We start from the raw sequence: 22,232 nt of genomic DNA on the forward strand, positions 1-22,232 counted from the left end.
TTTGCAATTAACTTCTATCAAACGACGTTTAGAGAATCTGGTATCGACTTGTAACACCGACACCGTGAGCAACGCGTGTGTCCGGATCTTCACGGGTGAACTTATTTTGAAGCAGTTACTTTTTTTCCGTTGGTATATACACCACATGTCCGCTGCGTACCAATGCGCTAATAAATTTGACTTATTAATTTTAAAACAATATCTTTTAACTTACTTAAAGCATGAATTTATTTTTTGATATGACACCAATACAAGTATGTACTGTTGTTGGTCTTCAGATTTGACGATTAACAAGAAATGTACTCGACATATGCAGTCATAATGTCAATAATGTCAGTTCATTTCGTGCGCATGGTATATTATTTCGCGCGCACTGTATATTATTTCGCGCGCGCACTTAACTATCTCGTGCACGACATAATAATGATTTTTTCTCATATTCATAACCCTCAGCGTTTCCGTACTAAGGCGCTTTCGTAGAATAAAAATGAAAGTGTCTGCCACAAAAAAATACTTTGTTGCAAGGTTTAAAAAAAAAAGATAATTGGGCTCATAGTTTAAATTAAAGAGATGTCTGGTTTTGCAGCTGTAGCCGAAAAGAATATCAAATCTACATTCAAAACAGCCTGGTTCCCTGGGTATGCATCTTCCTGGGCAAGAGTGAGTGAGTGAATATGGTTTTACGCCGCTTTTAGCATTATTCCAGCAATATCACGGCGGGGGACACCAGAAATTGGCTTCGCACATTGTACCCATGTCGGGAATCAAGTGCATCAAATCACGCGAGCACCTTGATTAAAACATAAAAAGACTTGGAAAATATCTGTAGACAACGAGTTGGCGGTGCACATGCTTTGCAAATCTTGCAATCGACCGAAATCTGCACGACAGTTTACCAACCGGATTTCGATTTCGTTGCGCGATTTTGATTGGACTGTGCATAGACTCGTTAGTCCAGCCAAAATGTAACTCCATTATAACAGCCAAGTTCGGCAAGGGTGGAAACTGGACTTCTATAGTCAGTTACACTGTAGCGACTGCGCAGCATACCCAGGGAACCAGGCTGCATACAAAATCCAGGCCCCACTCCAAATATCAAATAGTCGGTCTTTTAAGTGTACTTTATCAGCTAAGCATTTTAAAGAAGCTTTTCAAATAATTTGGCCAGTCTTCTGTGCTAAACCAAAATTCATGTAAATAACTTATAAAATGTAGTAGGTCCAGCATCATAAAAGTTAATCCGTTAAAAGTTAATAAAAGTTAATTCTTTTCCAGGTGTGTTCAAAGAGCTGAAGACTGATGGAACTGGTAACCTGAATATGGTCAATTTACTAGGAGTGCCAATCAGCGGAACAGATCGTCTACTGTTTGAGGCCAAGGGAAAGGGTCGGGCATTCATAGTTCTTTCCGAGTCCAACAAATTTAATCCTAAAAAGGGGAGATATTACTGCATCAATCTTGCTTTCACAAGCAATGACGGGAAGCAAAGGAACAACGGCATCAAATATGGGTGCATATCGTGTAGCACATTCCATAAATCAGGATTAGGAACATCCATCGTTGAGGACAAATTTAGTCCATTATGGATCTCATGGACAGATGGACGGATCAAGGTCGGAGATGGAACCGACATTCACAGTGAATATCCACTCTTGGATTACAAAGGTCCCCAAACGTATGGGGTTAATTTCATCAGCATTTTTACGAGCGGGGTTCCGGGAGATTGGAGATTTCGAATAGGTATGTCGAAGAATTATGTCAGATGACAAACTAGTGGCATGTGTTTGTGTGCTCTTTTTTAACACGTCTGATGAAAAGTGGTAAATAGGCACTCAATTCCACCACCAACTGTTTTTGAACATGTCCTGTAAACCGGTTAGTTAAACAAATGTGAGTGAGTGAATTGGGTTTAACGCCGCTTCGAACAGTATTCCAGTTATATCACGGCGTGACAGCTTAATGTGGGAGGAAAGCCCGAAGTGATGCAGGTCTTATCATTTTGGTTAATTCCACTTGCGACCGCCACCGTGGTCTAGTGGTAGAGCGTCCGCGTCATACCAAAAATCGTTAAAAGATGGTACTTGTTTTTTGGCATTAAGGGGCTAAATCAAGGACTGGTCGGCTCGGAGTCAGTATACTGTGTCAGGGTGGGGTATTCATTCGGCGGTCTGTAAATAATCGAGTCTGGACCAGACAATCCAGTGATTGACATCATGAGCATCGATCCACGCAACTTGGATCGATGAAATGTATCAACCAAGTCAGCGAGCCTGACCACCCGATCCCGTTAGTCCCCCCCTACGACAAGCAAAGTCGCCTGTTACAGCAAGCATGGGTTGCTGAAGATCCGGGGTAGAATAGGTCTTCAGCAACCCATGCTTGCTGTAAAGGCGACTATGCTTGTCTTAAGAGGCGACTCACGGGATCTGATGGTCAGGCTCGCTAACTTGGTTGCTGCATGTCACCGTATCCCATCTGCATCGATGCTCATGATGTCAGTCACCAGATTGTCTGGTCCAGACTCCATTATTTACAGACTGGCGTCATATAGCTGGAATATTGCTGAGTGTGGCGTTAAACAAACAAATAATTGTATACATTCCTTCTTTGGATATATGTAATAACAATCCGACGTCAGTACAAGGAACTCAACCAAATGAAAGAATATACAGGGCGTCACTCCGGGTTAGAATTGGTCTCAGCACCCCATGCTTGCTGTAAAGGCGACTATGCTTGTCGTCAGAGACGACGAACGGGATCGGGTGGTCAGGCTCGCTGACTTGGTAGGTGCATGTCAATGTTTCCCAAAAGCATATTCGCCTTTTATGCAAGCATGGGTTGCCGAAGTACCATATTCAAAAGGTGAGATGAGGTGAAATGGGGTTTAACGTCGCGTCCAAGATTATTGCACTTATATAGCTACGTGCATGTGTGTGTGTCTGCTTGTACTAGTCCGGACTGATGCCGATTTATAGTGCTAGCTCACTGAGATACCATGCCGCAGTTTAACATGAATACCCCACTCAGACACAGTATACTGACTCCGAGCCGACCAGTCCTTGTTTTAGCCCCTTTATGCCGAGCGCCAAACAGGGTAACAACAAGTACCATCTTTTAACGTCTTTTGGTATGTCGCGGCCGGGGATCGAACCCCGGACCATCCGCTCTCCGGGCTGATGATTTTTAAATGCTATGTACTGTCCTTTAATTTTATGGTCTTAATTCAATAAATTCAATTTTATGGTCTAAATTCAATAAAATATGGTATAAACGGCAATAAAAACTTTTAATTCAAAAGAAATGTTTTAATGTTCATTTGATTAATCTGTTTAGCAAACGCCATGCTTGTCACAGCCAGCTATGACAGTATCTATTTAGAAACGATAAATCTGATTGGTCGGAAAATAATATTCAGTGCAGTCCTGGTGTCGTTAATTGTAAACTTGCCTACGATTGGTCAAAAATATCACAAAAGTAATCTCAAACATGGCAGACACATTTGGGTTAAAAAACAGGCTGATCTTTGACTGCAATGTTTACTTATAATACAAGACCTTTCGGATTCAAATTACAATGAGGTAACGTCTTTTGGTATGACGCGGTCGGGGATCGAACCCCGGACCTTCCGCTCTCCGGGCGGACGCTCTACCACTAGACCACGGAGGCGGTCTATATTCAAAAGGAACTGGACTAATATGAATTCTTCGTAGTTCGTGTGTAAGTTTTGTGTATGATGTTATAACCTCACTATCATCTATATCAGACACCCCGCCTGTGTTTGCCGCACCGTTACCGACAGGATCAACGCTGATCGACGTCCACGAGGACAGCCCAGCGGATAAGGTAAGTATACCAATCAACAGACATGGACATATATGCATCTCATTCCTTGGCTCATCCAAGATTCGCCCATCTATGCTTGGTTTGTCAGTATCATACCCGTCATCCAGGGATGCATTATGAGGTAAAGGAAAATGAAATAAAGTAAACGAAAGAAAAATAAATAAGAAGCCGAAACGTCTAAGGGCTGCACCACGTCAGGTCTATCTCCCACATGTTGACACCTCAACCTCCACTTGACTTACTTTGAAGATTTATCTTTCATGAAAGCTCTTAAAGACGTTGAAAGCTTTCTCGCATATTTTATTTCATATTTTGGAAATATTAGATCAGTCGAACCTCAAACAAAGAGAGACCGCCTCCGTGGTCTAGTGGTAGAGAGTCCGCCCAGGGAGCGGAAGGTCCGGGGTTTGATCCCCGGCCGCGTCATACCAAAAGACGTTAAAAGATGGTACTTGTTGTTACCCTGTCTGGCGCTCGGCATTAAGGGCTAAAACAAGGACTGGTCGGCTCGGAGTCAGTATACTGTGTCTGAGTGGGGTATAAATGTTAAACTGTGGCATGGTATCTCAGTGAGCTAGCACTATAAATCGGCATCAGTCCGGACTAGTACAAGCAGCCATACACACACACACGAGCATGCACGTCGCTTTATAAGTGCAATAATCTTGGACGCGACGTTAAACCCAATTTCACCTAATAAAAAACACACACCCAGAGTTAAATAATTAACATCTATCCTTAAGAGTGAGTGAGTTAAGATTTTAGTCACATCGGCAATATTTCAGCCATATCGTGACTAAATCAAGTTGTACATTAATAATATCTATCCTTAAGAGCATATCATACTTCAACAGACATTATTGCACTTTCTGTGTGAAGACAATGAAGGCGACAACATAACGTATTCACTGAAGAGTCATGGGGACCTGTTCCACATCAACAACGCCAGTTTAATACTCACTCGTCCACTGGATTATGAGAAGGAGAGGCGGTATACCATTAAAATAGAGTAAGCCTTAAAACGTTGTCGTGCAGGTGCTGTCTAAATGTTCAATTTTCACTTTGATGTAATACAATAAGTGAGTGAGTGAATATGGTTTTACGACGCTTTTTGCAATATTCCAGCAATATAACGGCGGGGGACACCAGAAAAGGGCTTCACACATTGTACCCATGTCGGGAATCGAACCCGGGTCTTCGGCGTGACGGGCGAACGCTTTTACCAATAGGCTACCCGACCGCCCCTAATACAATAAGAAACTTTACACCATCTAACATATCCCCGAGGGGACTCCGGGTTAGAACTGGTCCCCAGAAACTTAAGCTGGTCGCAAGAGGTTGGTTTGTTGGTTGGTTTGTTGTTTAACGCCGCACTCAGCAATATTCCAGCTATATGACGGCGGTCTGTAAATAATCGAGTCAGGACCATACAATCCAGTGATTGATATCATGAGCATCGATCCACGCAACTGGAAATCAATGACATGCATCAACCAAGTTAGCGAGCCTGACCACCCGATCCCGTTAGTCGCCTCTTAAGACAAGCATAGTCTGTCGCTTTAACAGCAAGCATGGGTTGCTGTAGACCTATTCTACCCCGGATCTTCACGGGTCGGTCGCAAGAGGCAACCAAATGGATGGGGCTCAGCTGGAAGACATGGTTGACTGCGTGTTATCGTACCCCGATTTCGTGGTGCGTTGCTCATAATGTCACTAACTGGATTGTCTTGTCCAGAATCGAATATTTATAGCTGGAATATTGCTGAACGCGGCGTTAAACAACAAACACACATATAGAATTTAAAAAAAGTACACCAATTAAGCATGATATATTTAACACGTGTTAAGAAAATAATGATGGTGTAAAATAGAACTGTGAGTGAGTAAATGTTGTTTTATGCCGCAGCCGAATCACTGCGGGCTGTAAATGAGTTTTGACCTGGGAAACACGTCGCACTTAAGTGCGATAGTCTTGTACGCGACCTTAACCCCATGCCACCTCAGCTGACCCCCATTCGACCAACAGGTTTTGTAAGGTAATAGATCTGGATTTACCAGATGGAGTAAGTTGTATTCATGTTGTATATTTGTAACCACTGTTTCAGAGCATTTGACGGCTTATACACTGTTCCCGTTACTCTTAGCGTCAATGTTATTGACGTTAACGACGAAACCCCAGTTCTGACGTTCGGTGATGACCTTGGGATTCCAGAAGAGATGCCAATAGGGTCCATTCTTGGTGGCTTGTTCAAAGCGGTGGACGCTGATCCTAACGACAATCTTACTTATATTTTGCAAGGTGAATTCCCACAATTTAATCTCATTTAGAGATTTAGAACATTCAACATATAAAAAGAATATAAACTGCTAGGCAAAAGAAATATACATCTATGTTTGATGGAGACTAGAAATAAAAACAAACAGAAATGGTTATTCGATAGTGATGTATTTCATACGGGTCTCATAGTTGTCTGTTTTGACCTCAAGTGTGCAGTTTTTTGGCGACTGTTTTTAGCCTGGTAACGGTTTGATAACGTTTGTATTTTTTTCAGTCAAATCCAATTCCAAGTGTATCCTTTTGCCCGGCAGGTTAGAAACGGTGATATGTTACATTATTTTCTAACGGGGACAGCTTGATATGTAGAGAAGCATAACATTCTTGTCTTTGTTTGTTGCTGAACGCCGGACTCAGTAATATTCAACGTATATGACGGCGGTCTGTAAATCATCAAGTCTGGACCAGACAATCCAGTGATTGACATCATGAGCATAGATCTAAGCAGTTGGTATACGTTGACTACCGTCAGCCAGCCTGACGACGCCTCTGACGACAAGCATAGGTTGCTGACGACCAATTCTAACCCTGATCTTCACGGGTACACAGGATGTGTATCCTTTGACACATGCGTGTCCTGAAAATCGACCTAGTTTAGACTATCCGGCCAGCAAGATTGTGCCTTGTTTAGTTTGTAATGTTTCTCTATATTTTTGAGTGCAGTTAATATTTTGATATTGTAGATATTGGTTGCGCTTACCAACAGAAACGGCGCATTGGTTTCAAGTATTGAAAATCTCGTTGCGGAAACGGATGATCATTTGTAAACATACAAATGTAATCTGTTGCGGGCAGATCTCAACAAATCCAGTTGATGTGAGACTATATTAGTTGTTTCCTGACCAGGTGATGGTGCGAGCTACTTCAACTTCACCAACAACGTCCTCAGGATCATCGACCACATTGACCGGGACTTGCCAAGAGGACCTCATGGCTTCCCCAACCTGACCTTCATCGTCAAGGACTCAGGCAGTCATGAGGCTAAATCCGTTCGCTCTTTGAAAGTGTTAGACATCAACGACAACTATCCTTGCTTCGAAAAGAATATCTATCACCTCAACGTTGGTGAAAACTCTTCAAGTCGTAAGAATACTGCTTTTTCACCACACACATTGTCCTCTTGATGTAGAAAGGAAAATTAATATGTATTTGTTAACAGGCTATTTTATCGATGCATTGATCATGGGATGTTTTGTTCATAAACGGGCAGTCAAATTGGGAGTAATTGAGTGAGTGAATATGGTTTTACGCCGCTTTTAGCAATATTCCAGCAATATCACGGCGGGGGACACCAGAAATGGGCTTCACACATTGTACCCATGTCGGGAATCGAACCCGGGTCTTCGGCGTGACGAGCGAATGCTTTTACCACTAGGCTTCCCGACCGCCCCGGCAGTCAAATGGCCTTTGGAGTGGTGCAGAGTGAGTCCTTCATCTATGCCGGGATCACCTAGACGTTGGTTTAAGAGCAAGAAGTTTTTGTTGTTGGTTGGTTTGTTGGTTAACGCCGCACTCAGGTATATTCCAACTATATGACGGCGGTCTGTAAATAATCGAGTCTGGACAAGACTATCCAATGATTAATATCATGAGGATCGATCCACGTAATTGGGATCGATGACATGCATCAACCAAGTCAGCGAGTCTGACCACCCGATCCCGTTAGTCGCCTTTTACGACAAGCATAGTCGCCTTTTACGACAAGCATGGGTTGCTGAAGACATATTCTACCCCGGATCTTTGTTTGGTTTGTTGTTTAACGCCGCACTCAGCAATAATCAAGCAAGAAGAAGTCACCCAGAAAGGGCACGAGTGGTCAAGACGCCTAAGGCATTGCATACGGGCTCCAATTCCGGTTAGCCCTGATTTTGTTTTCATGTTTTTAGCGCCTTACCGGCGTGTGTTTCGCCAGGTGGTATGCGTCTAAGACCTGTACCATTTCGGACTTTACAAGACGCCGTAATATAACTGAAGTACTATTTAAAGCGGCGATAAACCCAACTCGAATGCAAAACTCACCTAATTATGACCCTTGTTTTTCTACAGACACACTATTGACAAGAATTCGAACGTTTGACGCTGACGAAGGTCCGAACGGGAATGTTTCTCTAACTTTAAAGACTGGTGATGATTTAAAAGACCTTTTCCACCTCGAAGGAATTAATCTATATGCTGATGGTGACAAAATGGATTTTGAGACACTTGGAGAGGCCAACTCTATACTGAGGTTTTCTGTGGAGGGATCCGATGCGCCATCACTGGGTGACGCCAAGACAAGCACCGCTAGTATCTACGTGTCCGTAAGTAGTAGCTTCTATAACGTCAATGCTATTCTTCCTTGTGTGCCCAGGGCGGTCGGGTAGCCTAGTGGTTAAAGCGTTCGCTTGTCACGCCGAAGACCCGGGTTCGATTCCCGACACGGGTGCAATGTGTGAAGCCCATTTCTGGTGTCCCCCGCCGTGATATTGCTGGAATATTGCTAAAAGCGGCGTAAAACCGTACTCACTCACTCCTTGTGTACCCAATGGAATGTTTCGTCGGATAATCGAGACTGGTTATTATCTGGCGTTGACGTTATAAATTCAGAGTTGGTCCCTAGAACCAAATGCTTCTCCAGGATCTTGACTGTCAATCTTATTAAAATCAGATCTTAGTTCTCGCTGCCGCTAAACAAAGATCTGAGGACATCCCATTACGGGTCACGTCAGACCGACCTTTCGCGAACTCTGACCGACCAATGGAATTACTGACAAGAAGTCGACGTGAGCCAATTAGAAGGCAGCTTTCTCGTGCTCTACGGCACTCATTTCAAATTGGCGACTACGCTTCGAAACATATTTTGACAAGTTCTCGCTTACAAATTTGAAACATGAACAAAAGAACATTCTTGAATGGCTAATATATGGTCTAGATTGTATAGATTTAGTCGTTAAGCCCGTAACTAACTTTCGGAATACCCCGGTTTAAAGTTTTCAATGGCTGCATTATAAGAAATCACATTCCGACTGTCACTTTCATGATGTGGTAAGCGACGCTCTGATTGGTCGGATGAAAGGTCGGTTTGACCCCTAATGGGATGTCCTCAGATCTTTGTTTAGCGGTAGCGAGAACTAAGATCTGATTTTAATGAGATTGCTTGACTGTAGGATATCAGCATGATATATTCATATAATTTTCACCGATATTCTTCCTTTCACGTCCAATGGAATCTATTTCGGTGGATGGTTAAGGTGAATATTCTCTGGCGTGAACCATCCATATAATTCTCACCACAATTTTTCCATTTACTCCCAGTGGAATCGAGACTGATTATTCTCTGGCGTTGACGTTTAAGATTAATAGATTAAATGGGAGTGACAGGCATCACTGACCGGATTAATGCCTGAGTGAATGATATAAGTTGTAGACCTATCACCAGGGGAATACCATGTGATGTTCCCTCTGTGGCCGGGACGTTCACAAAGGGTGAAGCGTTCAAGTTCTGTTAATTTTTTTATAAGTTTGTTAACCGCCGAAAGAAAACTAAAATACTCTGTATTTCCACCGCTGCAGATAGTTTCAAAGAACGAATACTCCCCTACATGGACGTCCCCAGAAATGAAAGACAAGGATAATTTCAAGGGTATCAGTGTTCCGGAGAACATCAGCTTCTTTTCTGAGGTGGCCCTCTTCACAGCAAGCGATGAGGACGTCGGCGTTGATGGCTATGTGCGGTACACATTAGCTTCAGCAACATCTGGTAAACTGTTATAATATGACTGCAAGGACCTCTAACTGCAATTGGATAACGTTTTACTGGCGTTTTGCATCCATTATAAATCGAGACGGAGAAGGGCTGAAATTACCAATCGAGTGAGTGAGTGAGGTTTTACGCCGCTTTTAGCAATATTCCAGCAATATCACGGCGGGGGACACCAGAAATGGGCTTCACACATTGTACCCATGTCGGGAATCGAGCCCGGGTCTTCGGCGTGACAAGCGAACGCTTTAACCACTAGACTTCCCGGCCGCCCCTTAATCGGTGTGAATGTTTGGAGAATTAGATAAGAATTCTCATTACAATTCACGATCATGGCGAAATAGTATAAGGCACTGAATTCCCACTTCGGTGTTTCGCCCCTTAGCTTGTCGTGGGTTCGAATCTCAAATTAGTCCAGATTATATTTTTTGGTTAGTCAGCACCAGTGTGCTCGTGGGCTCAATGAGGTCTGTGATAGGTGCCACCAATTGCCGTGCAGAGTAACGCCCCTTTCGTATGCCAGAAACCTATCACCGTGCTCTCCTTGTGTGTCAAGGTCTGCTCTAAAGTGATTATCGTCGAAGAATCACATCAACATCGGGCTTTCGTCCTACATCAAGCTGCCAACCGTGATATAACTGAAATACTTTTCAAAGCAGCTTTTAGCCCAACTCCCTCCCTCCCTCGACTAGACTAGATATGTTTTTAGCTATATCTGCAAAACCTGATATTTCTTTAATTAAAACTATTAGGCTAAATATTTTTCATAAACCATTGTGTTTTTGGTGGCAGACTATTACTTTCTTTTTGTAACAGTCGGACACATATTTATTTTTTTCAAGCATTTCTGAGACAATTTCTTTCTTTTGATAAAACCCAGCCTTAAAAGACCATTCACTGTCCGAGTGTTCGGCTAATAACAAGAAATCATGCATGTCTATTTATGGACATTGTGTTAGATCCAATTCTTTTTGAAAATGCACTTGCCCTTGGAATATAACACGGACACTAAATCTGCTTATCTTCAGGTTCTGGCGTTAACGTCACAGAATACTTTTCACTGGACCCCAATAAAGGTGTTTTAAGGACGGTACGCCTCTTTGACAGCGACGCTGCCGGAATGGATACGTTGACTCTGGTTGTCGAAGCAGCAGACACAGGAACCAAACCCACGACAGTGACTGGAACTCTTGTCCTCAAGATTGAAAACATTAATGACAATGTCCCCAGATTCGAAAAGACTCTTGAAGATTTGGAATTGTCCACCGACAAGCCGCCAGGATCATCATTGGCAACAATCATAGCCGAAGACGTTGACAACGACACCATCAGCTACAGTATCTTAGGAAGAGACAAGGATCTGTTTGAATATTTAGATTCCAAGCTGAAGACCAAGAATAAATTGTCCAAAAGAAAAAGCTATTTGATAGAACTAAGGTTGGACATATTTGTGATCGGAATCCTTTATCTTCGAAAAGAGGTTTAGTTCTCTCTTTGCTCTGTATTCGTTTCTATAGTTACTTACCCGTGAAGATCCGGAGTAGAATAGGTCTTCAGGAACCCATGCTTGCCGTAAAAGACGACTATGCTTGTCGTAAGAGGCGACTAACGGGATCGGGTGGTCATTCTCGCTGACTTGGTTGATGCATGTCATCGTATCCAACTTGCGTGGATGTCAATGGATGCTCGTGACATCAATCACTGGATTGTCTGGTCCAGGCTCGATTATTTACAGACCGCCGTCATACAGCTGGAATATTGCTGAGTGCGGCGTAAAACAACGAACCAACCAACTAAGTCATTGTAGCGTTAAGACAAGCTCACTCATTCCAACGACTAATGGGGCCAAGGCTAAATATTTTACAATTGTGATCTTCTCTCTGTTACAGAGCATCCGACGGTGTCCATGTGGCGTCATGTGCCGTGTCCATTCATGGAGACGAGACTGAAAGTCCGAACAAGTCCGACATGGTATCCGTCAGCGCAAAGTCCGATGTCAAAATACCAGAAGAGATCCCAGCAGGGTTACCTGTGCCCAGTCTCTTTGTTGTCATGGCGACAGACTCCGCCAAGAATATCAGCTATTCACTTACTGGTGTGTAATTATATCAATGTGATGCATGTCACTTAATTATTCTTCACTCGTACAAATCCTAAAAAGACTGGAAGAAACTTTCATAAGTCGAAATATTTTCAGTAAAGATTCTGGGGGCAAGAGAGGGCCAGTCGCCTAAGGCGCCGCAATTCGCTGTGCAGAGTTGCGTCCCTCGCGCACGCCAGAAACCTATGACCGTGGGTTCGAATCCCGGTTCGCCCCGATTATGTTTCTAGGTTCGTGTGCACAATGCCCGTGCTCTTGGGTCGAATGTCTAAGACCTGCATCAGGTGGCCCAGTCGTCTAAGGCGCCGCGATTCGCTGTGCAGACACGCGTTCCTTTTGCACGTCAGAAACCTATGATTATGGGTTCGAATCCCGGTTCACCGAGATAATATTTCTAGGTTTGTCAGCACCATACCAGGCTCCTGGTTTTCACCGAAGTGGTAAACGTCTGAGACCTGCATCACTTCGGGCTTTCCTCCCACATTAAGTTGACACGCCGCGATATAACTGTAATACTGTTTGTTATAAGCGGCGTTAAACCCAACTCACTCACTCACTCACTCGTGGGCATGATTTGCAGGTCTGTGGAAGGTTCAGTTGACATTACAAGTTAGATGATTATTTTACACCAGGGGACGACAGCCACTTCTTCAGTATTCATCGGGACACGGGTGAGATGTCAGTGAAGGAAAGGATTGACGCGGACAACAGGACGAGACTCCTTCTTGATAAACTGACCGTTCAAGTAGACACAGGAGGAGGCGTAGTGAAAACAGCTGACCTTACAGTGACCATTGAAGATATCAACGACAACATGCCTCTTTTCGAACAGACCTTCTACACTGTGAACGTCACGGAAAATTCTACAAGTGAGTTTTAGTTGCTTGGTTGGTTGGTTTGTTGTTTAACGCTGCACTCAGCAATATTCCAGCTATATGATGGCGGTCTGTAAATAATCGAGTCTGGACCAGACAATCCAGTGATTAATGTCATGAGCATCGATCCACGCAATTGGGATCGATGCCATGCATCAACCAAGTCAGCGAGCCTGACCACCCGATCCCGTTAGTCGCCTTTTACAACAAGCATAGTCGCCTTTTACGGCAAGCATGGGTTGCTGAAGACCTATTCTACCCCGGAATCTTCACGGGTCCAGTGAGTCTTAACAGGGTTTTGTGGGTGGAGGAAAAGTTAACATAAATAATGTAAAAATCAGACCCAATTTCTTCTAAGTCCATCCTATTCAATATATTCGACGACAAAGGATCAGCTACACATTTAGGAGATATACATTACGTATGCTCGGAAATTTTATTTGGAACCGACGGGGCATTATTGCCAGGGTTTTAAAATGTTACAATTTCCGGGGATAAAAAACCCCAATAACACCCACAAATCTGAAAACACATGATTATCTACATAGTGTGGTGAGGTGAAATGGGGTTAAACGTCGCGTTCAAGATTATTGCACTTATACAGCGACGTGTGTGTGTGTGTGTCTGTGCCTGTGTGTGTGTGTCTGTGCCTGTGTGTGTGTGTCTGTGCCTGTGTGTGTGTGTCTGTGCCTGTGTGTGTGTGGCTGCTTGTAATAGTCCAGACTGATGCCGATGTATAGAGCAGGCCCACTGAGATACCATGCCGCAGTTTAACATGAATACCCCACACAGACACAGTATACAGAATGTGGAAAAATCAACTGAATTGAAATTTTTCATCAAACGTATTTAATTAATATATATCAGCATCACCAGGCATAATGACTCTTCTTTTCAAATTTGGGATTGAGAAAAACATACTTATCCATCAAGAAAAATATTCATAAGCAATGAAAGGTCTGCGAGATTCAAAAACGGTTTTCAACCAATCTAATTGCAGAATACCGTTAATTTTTCAATCATTCATATCACACATTTCACGAGGTTAAAACTGTATATGCTCACCAATTATAATAACTATCCTCCTTGATCAGTGATCAGATATTTGTGTTTCATTCAGGCATTTCATTGGTGAATCTCACATGCAGTGACGCCGACAGAGGAGGCAATGGCAATATAACCATGTACATAACTGATGGGGACAAGTCACTTTTCAACATTGACGGCCATAACCTCATAGTGGACGGCACCACGGTCGACTACGACACCGACGGCGACTCCAGCTACACCATCACAGTCCACGCTGTGGATTCGCCAAGCGCTGGCCAACCCAGGACAGGAGCAACGGTCATTTTGGTCAAGGTGGGAATCACATGCTGCATGTATTGTCTCATTAGGGACGTGACTTGGTTCGAAATGTGCATCTATTAATCCAGCAGTGAATGGGTACCTGGTAGGATGAGTAATGTGAATGTCAGTCCTACAGAACATGGCCTAGGGTGTGTTACAAATTCAAACACTTTCTTTGTTTCATAGCATGTTAAATGAACTTACATACTTTTCTGTGCAATCACATAACCTTAATTTAAACAATTTTGTTAACATTCTGATTTTGGTATATATTAAGATAGTTTACTCTAACATCGGTGTACACTGAACAAACATGAAAAGTGATATTGATCTTCAATAAACCATTTTTATAAAATCTTTAGGTTTGTAAAATTCCTACCTTTCTAAATGTGTCTGTAAACCTTCTAGAGCCTCATAAGGCAATGCGAATATCAATATACCACCAATCTTAACATCACTTTAAGATCCGTGTTAGAATAGGTCTTCAGTAACCCATGCTTGCCGAAGGCGACTATGCATGTCGTAGAGGCGACTAACGGGATCGGGTGGTCAGGCTCGCTGACTTGATTTGATGCATGTCATCGTATCCCAATTGCGTGGCTCGATGCTCATGATGTCAATTATTAGATTGTCTGGTCCGGACTCGATTATTTACCGACCGCCGTCATATAGCGGGAATGCGGCGTTACACAACAAACAAACAAACAAATAACCTGCGGGGCCAAAGAATAAACTTGGAATTGGATTTAACTGTAAATGCTACAAACGTTATCAAACCGTTACTAGGCTGTTGCTGAGTGCGGCGTTAAACAACAAATAAACTAACTAATACCACAAAGAGTCTACTGGTATAGTCTATACAGGGTGCGGAAGCTTATGACGAAGCGATGTGACGTTAGCTCGTCACGCAGATGATCTGGTTACTCTTTCCCTCATGTGTGAGGTGAGGTGAGGTGAAATGGGGTTTAACGTCGCGTCCAAGATTATTGCACTTATATAGCGACGTGCATGCACGTGTATGTAGGTGTGAGGGTGCTTCTACTAGTCCGGACTAATGCCGATTTATAGTGCTAGCTCACTGAGATACCATGCCGCAGTTTAACATGAATACCCCACTCAGACACAGTATACTGACTCCGAGCCGACCAGTCCTTGTTTTAGCCCCTTAATGCCGAGCGCCTGACAGGGTAACAACAAGTACCATCTTTTAACGTCTTTTGGTATGACGCGGCCGGGGATCGAACCCCGGACCTTCCGCTCTCCGGGCGGACGCTCTACCACTAGACCACGGAGGCGGTCCTCAACAGGTCCAATGTGCAGACAGATACAACTGGTACCACAAAGAGTTTACTGGTACGGGGTGCGGAAGCTTATAACGAGGCGGTGTAACGTTAGCTCGTCACGCAGATGATCTGGTTACTCTTTCCCACATGGGTGCAAAGTTGGCTGCCTGTTCTTGGTGCCTCCTGGTAATATTGTTGAAAGCAGAGTAAAACCCAATGTATTGACTCATGTACTTGTTTGTTTGTTCTTAAACGCTGCACTCAGCAATATTCAAGCTATATGACGGCGGTCTGTAAATAATCGAGTCTTGACCAGACAACCCAATGAATAACACAATGAGCATCGATCCGCGCAATTGGGATCGATGACATGCATCAACCAAGTCAGCGAGCCTGACACCCGAACCCGTTAGTCGCCTCTCCCGACAAGCATAGTCGCCTTTTACGGCAAGAATGGGATTGGTGAAGACCTATTCTACCCCGGATCTTAACGGGTCTTAACGTCTTTTGGAATGACGCGGCCGGGGATCGAACCCCGGACCTCCCGCTCTCCAGGCGGACGCTCTACCACTGGACCACGGAGGTGGTTATGAGCAAGAGAAAATGTTAAGCATAATTAATAAGAGATATTGATATGGTGACGTCGGTGGCGAATGGAGATATATAATACGCAGGAGTGAGTGAGTATGTTGGGTTTAACGCCGCTTTTAACAATATTCAAGTTATATCAGCTTTAGGTGTGAGGCAAGCCCAAAGTGATGCAGGTCTTAGACGTTTTCCACTTCGGTGACACCCCACGAGCACGGGAATGGTGCTGACAAACCTAGAAACATTCCATCCCACGATCATGTTTTTTTTTTACGGCAAGCATGGGTTGGTGAAGACTCACTATGTAATTTTACAATGATATTTTAGGTTCTTCCAAGAAATGAGTTTATTCCCTCCTGGAAACTGTCAAACGGCAGCATGGCGACTTCAAGGTCAGACATACACCTTGCGAAAAACACCGATGTAGGAACGATGGTGTCAGTCATAACAGCCACAGACCAGGACCTGGGCGACGACGGAAAGGTGTCATACTTTCTGGACAACGTCACTTCCGGTAATAATTTCAATGACATCATTCGATTGTTAGCTCATTTTGACATCGTCCATGGGCTGCAAAAATATATATGACATGCAGTCTACAAGGTGAGGTGAGGTGACTTGCGGTGCGGTGGGGTGAGGTGAGGTGAGGTGAGGTGAGGTGAGGTGTAGTGAATAAGGTTTCACGTCGCGTTTTAGATTATTCCACTCATATAGCGACGTGCATACACTTGTGTGTTTGAGTGAGCGCTTCCGTGTGTGCGCGTGCGCGCGCCTACATGTACTAGACCGGATTAATGTCGGTTTTATACTACTAGCCAACCGAGACACAATATCGCAGTTACAAATGGACATCCCACTCAGACACAGCATACTGACACCGAGCCGACCAGTCCTTATTTTATCCTCTTAATGCAGAGCGCCAGGCAGGGTAACAACAAGTACCATCTTCTGACGCGGCCGTGGATCGACCCACCGACCTTCCTCTCTCTGGGCGGAAGTACACACAGTGTTCAAAGCGCTGAGACTGTGTCACATGTCGACAGTGACGGTTGTCTAAGAGGTCCTTGTATTGGGAGCAATATTCTCAGATACACTTTGGTGGGACCCGTGAAAATCCGGGGTAGAATAGGTACCAGCAACCCATACTTGTCGTAAAAGGCGACTATGCGTGTCGTCAGAGGCGACTAACGGGATCGGGTGGTCAGGCTCGCTGACTTGGTTGAAGCATGTCATCGATCCCAATTACGTGGATCGATGCTCATGATATCAATCACTGGATTGTCTTGTCAAGACTCGATTAATTACAGACCGCCGTCATGTAGCTGGAATATTGCTGAGTGCGGCGTAAAACAACAAACCAATCAACATGTTGGTGGCCCAGGCGTCCAAGCCATCTCAATTCCCTGTTCAGAGTTGCGTCAGCACCATACCCATGCTCGTGGGTTTCCCCAAATTGGTAAACGCCTGAGGCCTGCATCACTTGTTATATATATTTCAGACTATTTACGACTTAATGTTAAATGTTAAAAGTTCACATAAATAATAAGTTATATCCATAAAAGTTAAAAAATATCCCGAAGAGATCTTAAGTCACAGATCGGCGACACATACTTGTTGGACATCGCAGTGTCATAGTAAAGTCAAATTTTTCTTACTCACGTGCTGTAGCCTTGTCCACGCATAGTTCCATAAATGTTATCCAAATATGTGAACAAACAGATTCCTCAACAAACAGATTCCTCAAAGAACATGGTACACGGTTGTTATTGTGAGGACTAGACCACGTGGCGCTCAAAGCGCGGGAAAATCGTGCACGCGTCACACATTGTCAGAGGCGTGTTGTGACAATGATCTTGTCTGTTACATTGTATGTTAATCGTCTTGTATGCATGCACCACTTGGTGCTTTCCTCCCACCTCAAACCCATGCGCAGTGATATGACTAACAAACTGTGAATGCTTAGTTCAAAGCGGCGTTAAACCCAACTCACTCACTCACCCAGGTACGTGTAAACGTCTCAGTAGTCATCAATATCTCATCAAAGGCACACGTGAAACCGATTAAAACAAAACCCACGACAGCGCATATAAATATACGATCAGACAGAACAAAGCACAATGTACCATCAGAAGCCAAACATAAGTGAGTGAGTGTGGTTTTACGCCGCTTTTAGCAATATTCCAGCAATATCACGGCGGGGGACACCAGAAATGGGTTTCACACAGTGTACCCAACCAAACATTAATAACGGTACCGTTTCGTAAACTATATGAGGTTCAGATGATTAGAATAATGTATTTTACAGGTGAGTGAGTGAGTTGGGTTTAAGGCCGCTTTTAACAGTATTACAGTTATATCGCGGCGTGTCAGCTTAATGTGGGAGGAAAGCCCGAAGTGATGCAGGTGTCAGACGTTTACCACTTCGGTGAAACCCACGAGCAAGGGTATGGTGTTGACAAATCTAGAAACATAATCGGGTTGAACCGGGATTCGAACCCACAATCATAGGTTTCTGGCGTGCCAAAGGGACGCAACTCTGCACTACGAATTGCCCCGCCTAAGACGACTGGGCCACCCGTGCCCCCTTTTTCCAGGTGAACAATTGACTTGCTATTGTATGTGTTTGTGACGGGTGCCACTGGTGGGGCAGGATATGCTCACCTTTTTGCGAACACCTGGTGTCGTCACTATTTGGTGGATGTTCATGGACACATACTCTTGAGATAGTCGGAATGGTACAATCGACTTCTTTCTTGTGAACATGGAAAGGGTTTTGCCTCTTTTATATAAATCAGGTGAGGTGGAATTGGGTTTACCGTCGCGTCCAAGATTATTACACTTATATAGCGACGTGTATGCACGTGTGTGTGTGTGTGGCTGCTTGTACTAGTCCAGACTGATGCCGATTTATAGTGCTAGCCCACTGAGATACCATGCCGTAGTTTAACATGAATACCCCACTCAGTCACAGTATACTGACTCCGAGCCGACCAGTCCTTGTTTCAGCCCCTTAATGCCGAGCGCCTGGCAGGGTAACAACAAGTACCATCTTTTAACGTCTTTTGGTATGACGCGGCCGGAGATCGAACTCGGACCTTCAGCTCTCCGGGCGGACGCTCTACCACAAGACCACGGAGGCGGTCTTTATATAAATGTGACGTGTCGACAGAGAAATAGAGGATATTTGTATTTTCTTGTAAATAACATGTGTATTTTATCGACGGACCTGATAAAGTTGATAGTTTATGTTTTGTCAGGTTACCAGTTCACGTGATATATGACAAAATGTTTTATCTAGTATATATTTCCAACTGGACTCCACAATCTTTCTATGAACACCTATTTCATCAGTAAATAATAACAACACGAGCACTCTGCTTGGTGTCGTTGAGTTCACTATTATGGTACACCAGTGAACACCGTGAATATCCAGGTTAGATTTGGTCTTCAGCAACCTTTGCTTGTCGTAAGAGGTGACAAACGAGATCGCGTGGTCAGGCTTGCTGACTTGGTTGAAGCATGTCATCGTATCCCAACTGCGTAGATCGAGGCTCATGATGTCAATCACTGGATTGTCTGGTCCAGACTCAATTATTTGCAGACCGCCGTCATATAGCTGGAATATTGCTGAGTGTGGCATTGAACAACAAACAAACAAAACTTGAGATGAAATATATGAAGTATTCATCGGTTTTAGCAGTGTTACGAGCTCAATAGGTTTGATGACATCGCTGTCAACGTTATCTTGTTTCAGACGCAGGCAGCATCACCCGCGGCATCTTCTCCGTTACCCAAGACACCGGAATTCTTAAAACCGAATCCTCATTCCTCGATGCCTCATTTAAAGATGTCAAATACTTCACTCTAGAACTAAGAGCAGCAGATTCTGGACAACCACCAAAAAATGTCCAAACTTTCATGAAGATTTTTATCGATCCCCAAAAGGTTGACGCAGGTCCGACATTTAGCGAGTCAGTGTACACGCTGAAGACTGTTGAGAATACTACTACTGGGTTTCCTCTGCTCAACCTCTCGATCACGTGGTCAGGGGGAGATAATCATACACTAGAAATTGAAGAACAGGTGGCGCTTAATCAGTCAGAAAGGATATTTGGTTTTGAAAATGAAAGTTTGGTACTCCTGAAAAAACTAGACTACGAGAAGACGAGAGTTCACCTTCTAACAGTGAGGTGAGTCTGAAATCTGAATATGTACTGTATGCATATAATAATGTAAAAATGAGTCCCAACTAAATGAAAGCTTGGTACTCTTGAAAAACCAAGTGAGTGAGTGAGTGAGTGAGTGAGTTGTGTTGAACGCCGCTTTTAACAGTATTCCAGTTACATCACGGCGTGTCAGCTTAATGTGGGAGGAAAGCCCGAAGTGATGCAGGTCTCAGACGTTTACCACTTCGGTGAAACCCACGAGCAAGGGTACGGTGCTGACAAACCTAGGAACATAATCGGGCAAACCGGGATTCGAACTCACAATCACAGGTTTCTGGCGTGCCTAAGGGACGTAACTCTGCACAGCGAATCTCGGCGCCTTAGAGGACTGGGCCATCCGTGCCCCCTGAAAAACCAAGACAACGAGAAGACTATCGCTCATTCTCTTACTACAGAGTGAGTTTGAAGTCTTAAATTGTATTGTGTGCATATACTGTAAGAATCCGACTCAAAGGATGCGTACTTTATGGCCATTTAAAAATCTAATGAATTCCTTTTAATGTTTTCTGTTAGTAGCGCGTGCTACCGCTAGAGCAGAACATTCTTACCTTTTAGCGAACACCTGGTGTCATCACCTTTTTCAGAGATATTAATAAAATATGGATACAGAATATCTTTACAAGCAGAGCTTCAAAACAGACAATTCTCTTCTTCATAAGCAAGAGCTGAAACAATTATATGACCTACAACACATCACTTTTAAGATGTGCAGTGGACGATGTCTTATTTGGTGAGTGAGTGAGTATGGTTTTACGCCGCTTTTAGCAATATTCCAGCAATATCACGGCGGAAGACTCAAGAAATGGGCTTCACACATAGTACCCATGTCGGGAATCGAACCCGGGTCTTCGGCGTGACGAGCAAACGCTTTAACCACTAGGCTACCCGACCGCCCCTCTTATTTGGTGTAAAGCTGAAGACGAACTGTGTGTTCCGGCATCGGGAACAGAATATTTAAAACAAAGTCTCAAGTCATCCTCAAATGATTCTTCTTTAATCTCTTGGGTAACGGGGGCTTAGATGAACCAGTCGTCTAAAACCCCTCAATTCTCTGTGTAGAGTTGCGTCCCTTGGGCACGCCAGAAACCTATGATCGTTGGTTCGAACCACGTTTCGCTCCTATTATGTTTCTAGGTTTGTCAGCACCATACCCGTGCTCGTGAGTTTCACCGAAGTGGTAAATGTCTGCGTCCACTTGGTCTTTCCTCCCACCTCAAGCTGACACGCCGTGATATAACTGGAATCCTGTTCACAGCGGCGTTAGACCCGTGAAGATCCTGGTTAGAATTGGTCTCAACAACCCATGCTTGCCGTAAAAGGCGACTATGCTTGTCGTAAAAGGCGACTAACGGGATCGGGTGGTCAGGCTCGCTGACTTGGTTGATGCATGTCATCAACCCCAATTGTGTGGATTGATGCTCGTGACATCAATCACTGGATTTTCTGGTCTAGACTCGATTATTTACAGACCGCCGTCATATAGCTGGAATTTTGCTGAGCGCGGCGTTAAACAACAACCAACCAACCAACAACAGCGGCGTTAAACCCAACTCACTCACTCACTTACTCACTCTATAAGTAACAGAATGCGATGACGTTCCAGAGCAACAGACGGCCGAGGCTCCTCAATGACACGGATACTTTTGCAAGTTGAGGATGTCATCGATGAAGCACCCGTCATCACAGTTAAAGAACACAACAGCTTACCGGAGGAGTTGCCGTTGATGACGATTATCGGAAGCCTGTTTTCTGTCACAGACGCTGACGTTAACGACAAATTACATTATTCTCTGATAGGTAAGATGAGAGTATTAACACCTTTTCTAGTCTTGCCATCTACAGTGTTTTTTATTTTCTCGATGTTAAAATTACCAAACAAAACCATTGGTATC

At 43.9% G+C, this 22,232-nt stretch overlaps 1 protein-coding gene across 1 annotated transcript in view; it reads left to right on the top strand.

The window, feature by feature from the left end:
- Positions 1 to 22,232, top strand: part of LOC124144897 (protein dachsous-like) — a 105,113-nt gene that overhangs the window by 18,822 nt on the left and 64,059 nt on the right. The window contains exons 9-22 of the mRNA XM_048396705.1: positions 1,276 to 1,638; positions 3,764 to 3,843; positions 4,698 to 4,852; positions 5,949 to 6,142; positions 7,025 to 7,261; positions 8,225 to 8,478; positions 9,731 to 9,891; positions 11,025 to 11,354; positions 11,807 to 12,012; positions 12,651 to 12,887; positions 14,014 to 14,255; positions 16,442 to 16,628; positions 19,869 to 20,304; positions 21,944 to 22,137. Coding sequence (XP_048252662.1) covers positions 1,276 to 1,638; positions 3,764 to 3,843; positions 4,698 to 4,852; positions 5,949 to 6,142; positions 7,025 to 7,261; positions 8,225 to 8,478; positions 9,731 to 9,891; positions 11,025 to 11,354; positions 11,807 to 12,012; positions 12,651 to 12,887; positions 14,014 to 14,255; positions 16,442 to 16,628; positions 19,869 to 20,304; positions 21,944 to 22,137 — 3,276 coding nt within the window. The remainder of the gene's footprint in view (positions 1 to 1,275; positions 1,639 to 3,763; positions 3,844 to 4,697; positions 4,853 to 5,948; positions 6,143 to 7,024; positions 7,262 to 8,224; positions 8,479 to 9,730; positions 9,892 to 11,024; positions 11,355 to 11,806; positions 12,013 to 12,650; positions 12,888 to 14,013; positions 14,256 to 16,441; positions 16,629 to 19,868; positions 20,305 to 21,943; positions 22,138 to 22,232) is intronic.

Source organism: Haliotis rufescens, unplaced genomic scaffold (genome assembly GCF_023055435.1).
Source record: "Haliotis rufescens isolate VD_foot unplaced genomic scaffold, xgHalRufe1.0.p SCAF_16, whole genome shotgun sequence".
In the NCBI taxonomy this organism is placed as follows: Eukaryota; Metazoa; Mollusca; class Gastropoda; order Lepetellida; family Haliotidae; genus Haliotis; species Haliotis rufescens.